Below are 10,558 nucleotides of genomic sequence, written 5' to 3' on the forward strand. Positions count from 1 at the left end.
AAAGGAAATGAACACATAAGAGGGTTAATAAGTCGAGACTTTATCTTTTTCAAAAGGGGCATGCTAGGCACACTAATAATATGTTCCAATACATGCCAAGTGCCAACATGTGCCAAGTGCTAATTTTTGTTAATGAAATATTATGCCAAGGAGTTCTAGGGCATGTTAGGGACTACAGGGAATGACAACACATGATAGGGGAGTGCTATGCTATGCTATGGCATGCCAACATGTTCTTTGGTGTCCTACTCATGGCAAGATGTTCTAGATACAAAGATGTTCCAGGTACAAAGATGTTCCAAGGCATGCAAGGTGCCAAGGAATGCTAGAGTATTGTTCCAAAGCATGTTAAGGTGTGCCATGAATGTTGAGGAGTGCTAGGTATCTCTCATTAATATAATTGACAGAGCTTGATTATGTATTAAATAATATAGTTCATACACACACTAGTGGAACTTTATTTAAAGGAATTTTGCTAGATAATAAACCTAATAGAGATGAATCATGTGTTGAATCATAGGAAGACTATATTCTTATGACTTGAGGGAAATGATACACACTAATTACTTCTTAACGAATTGAGTGGCTATTATAAACACTATGACCTTGGACACATAATGAAAAAGACTCTACAACAATGGTCTTAAATCATTATATTTTGACAAAAAATATAGTAACAGGTACATAGCATCATCAAAAACTCATTTGAATGACAAATGATAACGCACATTTTTTGATCGTCACCAAAAGTAACCAAAAAGAGAATTGGTGAGGGTCAATAAAATATCATCACCTCAAAGTGTCACCAAAGAGAGAATTAGTGATAGGCCTTTAACGATCCTCACCAAAAGTGTCACCAAAGAGAGAATTAGTGATGGGAAATTAATGACCCTCACCAAAAGTGTCATTGAAAATGGCTTTGGTGACAAGCCTTAAAGGACCATCACTATATACACTTACAACAATGATTTTTTAAAGACTTTCACCATATACGACATTGGTGATGGACCTTAAAGGTTCGTCACAGGCATAAAGCGTCATCAAAAACTCATTGGAATGATAAATGATGACGAACATTCATTGATCATCACCAAAAGTAACCAAAAAGCTCATTGGTGATGATCAATAAAATATCGTCACTAGAAGTGTCACCAGAGAGAATTAGTGATGGGCCTTTCACGACCCTCACCAAAAGTGTCACCTAAGAGAGAATTAGTGATGGGCCTTTAATGACCCTCACCAAAAGTGTCATTGAAAATGGCTTTGGTGACAAACTGTAAAGGACCATCACTATATAGACTTACAACAACGCTTTTTTAAAGACCGTCACCATATGCGACATTGGTGACGGACCTTAAAAGTCCATCACAAGCATGACCCTCACCAATGACCTTTTTTCTTGTAGTGTATGCATTTGGACTGCATTTGGGATGTGAACTCCATAAAAAAATATAAAGGGGAGCACCTTTTGGGGTAAGGTAGAATGAAAAAAGTGAAAGGTAATTAAATATTTAATGTCGATATTTATAAGACACACACACACACATATATAACTTTTCATTTTTGTGTATATCATTCTATTTACTTTTTATTATTTCATCAAATATTAATATTGACTATTGTAACTAATATTTATTGGTAAATTATAATTTCCATATACAATTGGTCGAGAATGGGATGCACTACATTTATACATTTAAATTTTTTTTGATTGGATGAATCCATGGATTGAAATACATGAACAATCTCATGGTACGTTATCATGGCAAGGGGTGTCTACATTGGTTAAAGAAGCTCGTCGTGCTCGAGATGCAAATCTTATGCAGAGATAAACTGATTTAGCAAATCATTTGAAATATAAACAAGAAAGTATGGAATTTCACATGCCTGTAATATTTTATTAATTTATTTTATAAATATATTATTAATGTGAATGCAAGTGTGTTCTTTTTAGATACTTTCTAGGTTATATATATGAATATGTTTATTAATTAACAATGCATTTTTATGTGTTTGGTATATTGCAGTTGAAACACCAAAATGCTATGTGGTACAAAGGCCATAAGTTTGACACCAAAAGGTTTGATCAAAAGAGGAAAAGTTTTGATTGTGGGATGACTAAAGTCTTCTAGGTCATTAATGTTTCCTCTAGAGGTGACACACGTCCACAAGTTTCTGATCATCGATGCTATGGGTATTTGGATGACATACTTATGTGTGACTTTGATTCCTTCAAATTGGTTGTATTCAATGTGATATGGTATAGTATACGAATGAATGAACATGATCCCTCTAGAAATTTTATTTAGCATGCTAATGGATTTACCATGGTTAATATAAGTTCATTTGAGCTAAGATCATATCGTTATGTTCTTCCAATACAATGCAAAGAAGTCTTTTACTCAAAGGTTCTAGGTAGAGTGAGTTGGTCATATGTTGTTAGATATGATTCAAGTGGAAGGTTGGTAGAGTATAATGTAGCAGAAGAAGATGATAATGTTGAAGAGGATGATGGTGTAGAGAAGCAGTTAGTTGTTGATCATGTGTCAGATCACAAAGATTTCAAAGAAGTTCATGGAGATGGTGGAGATAATGTTCTTGATGAAGATGATATTGATGATGTACTTTCAAATGAAGAACTTGAAGAATTTGAACCAAATGTAGGAGATGATGTTTTTCATGATGATATAATTATTGGAAATGATGAAATTGATGATGATGTTGAAATTATTGATCATTTCAATGCCATTTTTTAACCGGATGACATAAATGTTGATCTAATGGATGAATAAAAAAATTAATGATATTGAAATGTTTTAATGTATGAGGTAAGCGTTTATATGTTTTCAGTTGTAGATATGTTCTCTTTTTTTTCCCCTAGGAAAAAGTCGTAATTTTATTCATATTGATAAAATTACATTTTGTAGATGCATGAAGCATATTCAGATGGCTGTTCCTGTAAAGCCAGTCAGCAAACAGAGTAAATGAAAATCACAAAATTGCAATTAATTGTTCCTGTTGTGACAGGAAGCTACAAGATATAGACTCTTTCTTGCTGGTGGAAGGCGATCATGGAGGCGGCTAGGGTTCCGAAACCTGGAAGCTGCTTGGAACCTCGGAAGGGACACGGTTAGCCTGCAAGGTCAGAGGGAAGCAGAACAGCTGCCGGCGCGGGTTCAGGGTTGACTGGCAGTTGGAGGTCAATAAACTGCGACGGTATAGGCCTGAGATAATCCCCATGCGATCTTTTCTCATTTGTTTTTTACACTGTTTGATCCACCGCCCTTATCTCGTTTCCCCCAACAAGAACCGTGAAGGTTTCCGCCATTGACCAGCAACAGCTCCTAGATAACCATGGTTAACCCCGCAGATTTAGTCGATTTGGACCCAGCATTAGAAGACATTTTGTCCATGTGGGGGAAAGACACTACCGCTCAGGCTGTGGAGCATTATTTCGGGGCTTTCGACCTGTCGCGGCTTGGAGGAATAAATCCGAATGATACCCCTCTGTTTCCACTAGTGGACAAGGCGGCGGAAAACGAGGAGCTTCATTCAAGCACCTCAGAAGGTTATAAGCAGAGGGACGGCGTTTCGACTCCCAGAGAAACAACCGAAGAGGGTTTACCCTTGGACCCAAAAGGTAAAAATGCTCTCTCGAGTTTTCAGTTGACAAAGGGTTTTGAAGATTTGCCAATCTTAGGGCTTGCTGCAAGTAACAGTCCCCCAAGGGTCCTTGAGGGGACTACCCCGATAAATAGGGTTTCGTTGCCAAGGGTATACCATACCCCTGTAGGGCAGATCGCACAGGGTTCCGGAGAGCTACATGGTGAGGTGCGGGCAGTTACTGATGGACCGGCTAAGGGAATGCCATCATATAGAAATGGGGAAGCAGTTTTGGCAAACCAAAATCCGACTCAGCCGGAGCTAACATCTACCGGGGGCTTTCAGCAGGCACATACAGAAAAGAACGACAGCCGTAAGGGCAAAGGTATCCAGGTGGAGGACTTAGGATTCAAAGGGGCGAAGAGGAAGTCTCTAAGACCCATTGGAGCTCAGGCGATAGAGGGTAATCTGGTCCTAGGAATGGAGGTCGCTATCGAAGATTCCCTAGCTGTTGCAGAATGCACGCTGGTAGGAAGAGTTCGAGGTAAGAAGTATTCCTCCGAATTCCTACAAGAATGGGGAGAATCTTGTTTTGTTTCAGACAGACCTCTACAGTTTGAAGCACAAGTCCTAGGGAAGGGCTGGTTTAAGCTCGCTTTTGTAGATAAAGCTTCGGCAGAATGGGTTTTCCAGCGCAATTGGCATATTGGGAACATTCCCATTCTGTTAAAGAAATGGACACCCTTGTTCGATGCATACAAGGAGAGAGCAGATGAGTTTCCGGTGTGGATTCGTGTCCCGGGTTTGCCTTCCTTCCTATGGACTGAAGAAGTGTTTAAATCCATTGGAAACCGTCTGGGGAAATATCTGGAGGCGGACATGTCCTTTTTGCACACAAAGGATCGATCGATGGCGCGTATCCTAGCCACCCTTAGGCCGAGCGGAGGCTTAGCAAAGTCAATTAATCTTCAATATAAGGAGTACGTTTTCGAACAAATGTTAGACTATGAATATCTTCCGTTCCGATGCCATCTATGTCATGAGTATGGACATTTGGCCAACGATTGTCCACTGATGCGAAGGAGGCGACACTTTCGGCGGGTCTCAGCGAATAGAAGGAATGCACAAGATCCTGATCAGCTGTCTACGGAGAACGAAATCCCGGAGACGCTCGGAGGAGAGAATATGGAGGCAGAGGAATCTGAGAAAGTTCCAGTGGAGGAAACGGCCCTGAACCAAGAAGGAGAACAGGAAACTGCAAATTTTTCAAAAGAGCATGAGGTGGTACAGGTCAAAGACTCGGCGATCGCGGAGGAGCATGCCAAGACGGTCCCGGCCTTACAAACTCATTGTGAAGACGAAGAAAAGGGTATGTCAAAAACCTTTACTTCTACACTTATTATGCCTGAGCATGTACATGTTTCCCCACATGTTACTTCTCAATACTGTAATGAACATGAATATATTACTATTGAATCCATGGAACTTAATCCCGATGTGATTCAATATGGAAATGTACATGATTTTGAAGAAGATAAGTCTATGGAAAATTCCACTATTCCTCCTTCCATAGACCTCATTGCTGATGCTCTACCAGCTCTAGATATTAATCGTGAAGACCATTGGCCCCCTCTTTCCCTTCCGGTTGACAGATCTCCCTGTCCATATAACCTGAGATCCTTGGGAGGGAAACATAGTGATACTGGGACTGTAGGTGGATTGGGACAAAACGATGTACATAGCTGCCTCAAAAATAAGCGAGGTAGGAAGTCAGATATGTCCAAAGCAAAGATTAAAGCAAAACTTGACGTTGCAGACGGCAAACAATATTCTATTCCGGGGGTCCTTAGAGCAGCCCATCCCCCTGAGAATGTTATTAAATGATTTTGACATCATGGAATTGTAGAGGTTTGGCCAGTAAACCTAAAAAACTGGCTTTAAAAGAATGGATAAACAACTCTAATCTGGATGTAATCTTTCTGCAAGAAACTTTGGGTAAGGCTGTTGAGGTAGAGGCCTTACTAAAAACTATTTTACTTGGATGGTCCTTTACAGCTGTTGACTCTTCTGGTCATTCGGGGGGCATCTCCATTGGAATTAAAGAAGGACGGATTAAAATTATAAACCAATGGGCAATGAAATCTGTTCTGGGATTGGAGGCTCTTTCTCCGGATTTCCCTTTCCCTATCACCTTGGTAAATGTGTATGGGCCCTGTCAGGGCAGGGAATCCTTTTGGGAAAATCTGATGATGAAATCGGTGATGAAGACTCCTTATTTACTCATGGGTGGTGACTTAAATTTCTCCATTGGCAGAGCTGAAGCGTGGGGGCCATCAGCCAGAGAAGATCCTCTTTCTGATTTCCTCCTCAATCTAATATCGGATAACAATCTCTCTGATCCATCTCCGATCAAATTGAAACCTACTTGGAGAAATCGAAGAATAGGTGAGGATCAAATAGCCAAAAGACTTGACCGTTTCCTCATTGCTGAGCCCCTGTTATCAAAAATTCCTGTGATCAAACAGTGGATTGAGGAAAGAGGAAATTCAGACCATTTCCCTGTTTTTCTTGACCTCTCCCTCCCTCCCCCCAAGCCCCCAGCTCCCTTCAAGTTCAATCCTGCTTGGCTCCAAGACCCCTCTTTCTGCACTTTGTTCAATAATACATGGAGACACCCTGTACCAAACTCTGATGGGGATAGGAGTTTCCTGTTCATGGAGAACCTGAAAAATTTGAAGAAAGCCACTATCTCTTGGGCAAAGGAAAAAAAGCTGAAACAAAGCGAGGAGCTGGGAAATATTAGGGAGGAACTGAAGCAGTTGGAAAGTATGGAGGTTGATGGTTACTCCTCCCAGTCAACCAAAGACAGAATCCTCCATTTGGAGAAACAACAAAATAAAATCCTACTGGATAAGGAAGAAGAATGGAGGATAAAAAGCAGGGCTGTCTGGATAAAGTCGGGGGATGAGAATACTAAGTTTTTTCATAACTTTGCTAAAGGTAGGAAAGCTGCAAATACTATATGGCGCCTTAAAAATGAAGAAGGGAGGATGGTCAATTCCTTCCCAGAGCTTTCTGGGCTAGGGAAAAGACACTTTCAGAACATTTTCTCTGATTCTGGGGAGGCTACGATTGCAGAAGTCATCCAAACGGCCCAAAGCTTTCCTAGGTTCATAGAGGAAGATGAGTCAGAAGAACTGTCCTCCCCGGTCTCAAAGGAGGAGGTGGAAGCAGCTATGAAACTCATGGGCAAAGACAAGAGCCCAGGCCCTGATGGCTGGACTATAGAGTTGTTCCTTCATTTTTTTGAACAACTGGGAACAGAAATAACTGAAGTAGTTGAAGAGTCAAGACAGAAAGGAGAAATCTATAGACCCTTCAATTCAACTTTCATAGCTCTTATTCCAAAAAAGGATGATCCGGATAGTTTCGAAGACTTCAGGCCAATATCCTTGTGTAATTGCATCTATAAGATTATTGCAAAGGTTATTGCTCTCAGAATTGCACCAATTCTATCACAAAACATTTCGATGGAACAATTTGGTTTTTTGGATGGAAGACAAATTCATGAAGCCATTGGGGTTGCCCAGGAGGTTATTCATAGTATACGGATGAAGAATAAGAAGGGTGCTGTGCTCAAAATTGATTTATCTAAAGCATATGACCGGATGAGCTGGCTCTATTTGCGGATGTTGCTTACACATCTCGGCTTCAACTATTCCTTTGTTAGTTGGGTTATGGGGTGCATCACAAATGTCAGTTTTGCTGTTCTGGTTAACGGTGCGGCCTCCTCTTTTTTCAACAGTCAGAGGGGATTAAGGCAGGGGTGCCCATTATCTCCCCTTCTGTTCCTTCTTGTGGCAGAAGGACTAAGTAGACTAATCCATAAAGCCAGAAGGACGGGTAAGGTAAAAGGTATAGAGGTAGCAATCAATCTCTTCATCACACACCTCCTTTTTGTTGATGATATTTTGATTTTCACTAATGGCTCCGCTGATGAACTGAAGGAATTAAAATGTATATTTGATCTCTTCCTTAAAGCCACTGGAATGCAGATTAATTCAGGGAAGTCTCAAGCTTGTGTTGCAGCATTTGAAAGAAGGGAAAGGAACAGTCTGGCTAATTTATTCCCCTTCCCTATACAGCCTTTGGATACTCCTTTCAAATACTTGGGCTTTTGGCTAAAGCCTGTAGGCTACAAAAATGAGGATTGGAACTGGCTCATAGCCAAAATTGAAGCTAGAATATCACATTGGAGCTTTAGGTGGCTTTCCAGAGCTGGGAGGCTGACTCTTATAAAATCTGTTCTCCTAGCTATTCCGGTATATTGGGCAGCCCTGACTTGGATCCCCAAAGGAGTGATGGAGAAAATCAGGAAAATATGTAGCAGATTTCTTTGGGCCGGCACTAAGGAATCTTCTATTCTGCCTTGGGTATCTTGGGACAAAGTGGCCAGACCAAAAGAATGGGGTGGATGGGGCATTAAAAGACTCCCAGAATTCAGTCTCTCTTTAGCTGCAAAATCGGGATGGAGGCTAATAACCATGGAAAATTTATGGACAAAAGTGGTGAAAAGGAAATACATCGACCCTATTCCCCTGGAAGATTGGATCCGGAGTCAAAACAAGAAGAAAAAAAACGTTTCTGCCATTTGGAAGGCCACGGTGGAAGCTTTCTTCGTGATCGAACAAGGTTTAGCTTGGAAAGTCGGTGACGGTAGACAAATCAGGATTGGCAGAGACCCTTGGGTAGGATGCAATGAAGATTATGCCCTCTCACCTGGACTCCTCAGACATCTGGATAACAAAGGTATTACATCTCTAAATCAAGTGGAGAAGGTGGGACAAGCTACAATCTGGGGTCAGGCCTGGAAGGATGATGTCGAGATGGGAATCAATATCAGGTGGAAGGCTGAATGGGAGGTCTTTATAAAAGAACTTCAACGTTCTAATGTCAGGATAAAAGAAGAACCTGATTGCCTGTTGTGGGCCCAGAGCAAAAATGGGGATTACTCGCCTAAAGATGGATACCTTTTCTTGATGGGAAAAAAAGGCTGGGGCATCCCGGAGTGGTGGGCCAAAAATTTGTGGAAACTCAAAAGCCCAGCCAAGGCCAGACTGTTTCTTTGGTGTATCTTAAAAAGGAAGATCCCAACTTGGGAAATTCTACAGTCAAGATTCCTTGTTGGGCCTGGTAGATGCCCACTGTGCAAGTCAGATGAAGAATCCATAAACCACCTCTTCATATCTTGTGCTATCTCTAGACAGATTTGGGAGGAAGCTACTGCGCTGCTTAAGGTAAATGCTAGATGGGGCCTCGATTCTTTGGAGTCAGCTTGGAGAAATTGGTGGCAAGAATTCCCTGATGGAAACCTGAGAAACTTGCCACTCATATACTGCTGGGGAATATGGCTTGCCAGGAATAAAAGCACTTTTCAAGACAAGGATACTCCTTCTTTCGTCACTGCCACTAACATTGCGGCCATTTATTCTGCATTACCACCTCCTGAACAAAAAGAACAAAAACAAAAGCAAAAACCAATCACCATACAAGAAGGCATTCCTTGGGGTTTTTTTGATGGAGCCTCACAAAATAACAGGGCAGGAGCTGGCTTGTACTTTCATATCGATCCTGATCATTCATTAAAAGCTTCTGTTGGGCTGGGCTATGGCACTAATAACTTTGCGGAATTATCAGCTCTTCGTTACCTTCTATGTTGGCTTCTTCACAGAAACATAAACAAGATACAGATCTTTGGGGACTCCCTCAATGTCATTAATTGGGTCAATGGAAAAGCATCTTGTCATAATCAGATATTGAAAACTCTTGTGGAAGAAATTTTATTATTAAAGGCATCTTTTAACACTTTTTCTATTTGCCACATTTACAGGGACAAGAATGAAGAAGCAGACCAGCTATCTAAAGCTGGTGTACAACAGGATATGGGCAACTGGGTCATAGAAGAGTTCAGACAGGGGCATACAGTCAGATCAAATATGCCTCCCTATGCACAGTCTCTATGATTTGGCCGTCCAGCTTCTTTTTGAAAACAGTTCTTGCAGCGGCACTATATAATATATATGTTTTTTCCTTGTATTTTCCAGCTCTGTTTTTTTTCTTAGAGACCATGATTTTCAGTAGCAGTTTTATATGTACACAGCAAACAGTTTATGTCCTTGATATCCGTTTTGGAACTGCTCTCGGGCTTTGAGACATTTTTGTTTTTTGTTATGGGGGGCTGTTTTCCTGCTTATAAAAGGAGGCCCCAGTATTTTTTGGTTACACATTAACGATACATAGTTGATATAGCACCTTCGTTTTTGGGAGGTTGATTGTAAAGGTTCTGTGTCCTACAGAACAACAGAACAGCTCCTTAATTGTTGAGCAGAACAGCAGAACAGCTCCTTAAATGTTGAGCAGAGCAGCAGTCTTATGAGCCAAAGATGGTGGAATATGTTTCAATAGCTTGTAAAACTTTTTATTGCCTTAATAAAAAGTTGTGATTTTTTCCCCGGAAAAAAAAGCTACAAGATATAGAGAAAAGGAAAAAGAATTCCAGTGAGATTAGACTTTTCTACCCTTCTTCTTCTCCACCCGTCGCCAACCACCAGTGTCGGGAGTGGGTGTAATGATCGTTAGCTGATTTTCCATGGTGATTAGTTGGAGTTCTTTGTCAGAATCCGAGCCCTCTGATCCATGGGTTCTTTTGATGCCGCTTATTTCCATTTGTGGCTCTCGTTGCAGATCCAAAGTGTGAGTCCCTGAATGTGTAGCTGGAGCGTTCTCCTCCTGAGTAAATGTCTGTCTCGTTAGATTATCGGGTTCTGTCTGATTCTCTGTAGGCTCCATGATTGTGTCTTCTTCTTCCACTAGTTCGGTGTTCTGCCAGCCTTTGGGCTTTTTTTGTTGATTCTTGGTTCTCCTGGTGTCCTTTCGAGCAAAAGGGCAGTCATAT

General features: G+C 41.1%; 1 protein-coding gene across 1 annotated transcript; it reads left to right on the top strand.

Moving 5' to 3' along the window:
- The first annotated feature begins 5,483 nt into the window (after positions 1-5,483).
- On the top strand, positions 5,484-9,626 carry LOC149239131 (uncharacterized). The gene is made up of 3 exons (XM_089369763.1): positions 5,484-6,429; positions 6,604-7,088; positions 7,194-9,626. The coding sequence occupies exons 1-3, from the start codon at positions 5,484-5,486 to the stop codon at positions 9,624-9,626; spliced, it is 3,864 nt and encodes a 1,287-aa protein (XP_089225889.1).
- The last annotated feature ends 932 nt before the right edge of the window (positions 9,627-10,558 follow it).

Source organism: Pinus tabuliformis, chromosome 8, assembly GCF_031772625.1.
Source record: "Pinus tabuliformis cultivar Carrire ecotype Pingquan chromosome 8, CPIR1, whole genome shotgun sequence".
Taxonomy (NCBI): domain Eukaryota; kingdom Viridiplantae; phylum Streptophyta; class Pinopsida; order Pinales; family Pinaceae; genus Pinus; species Pinus tabuliformis.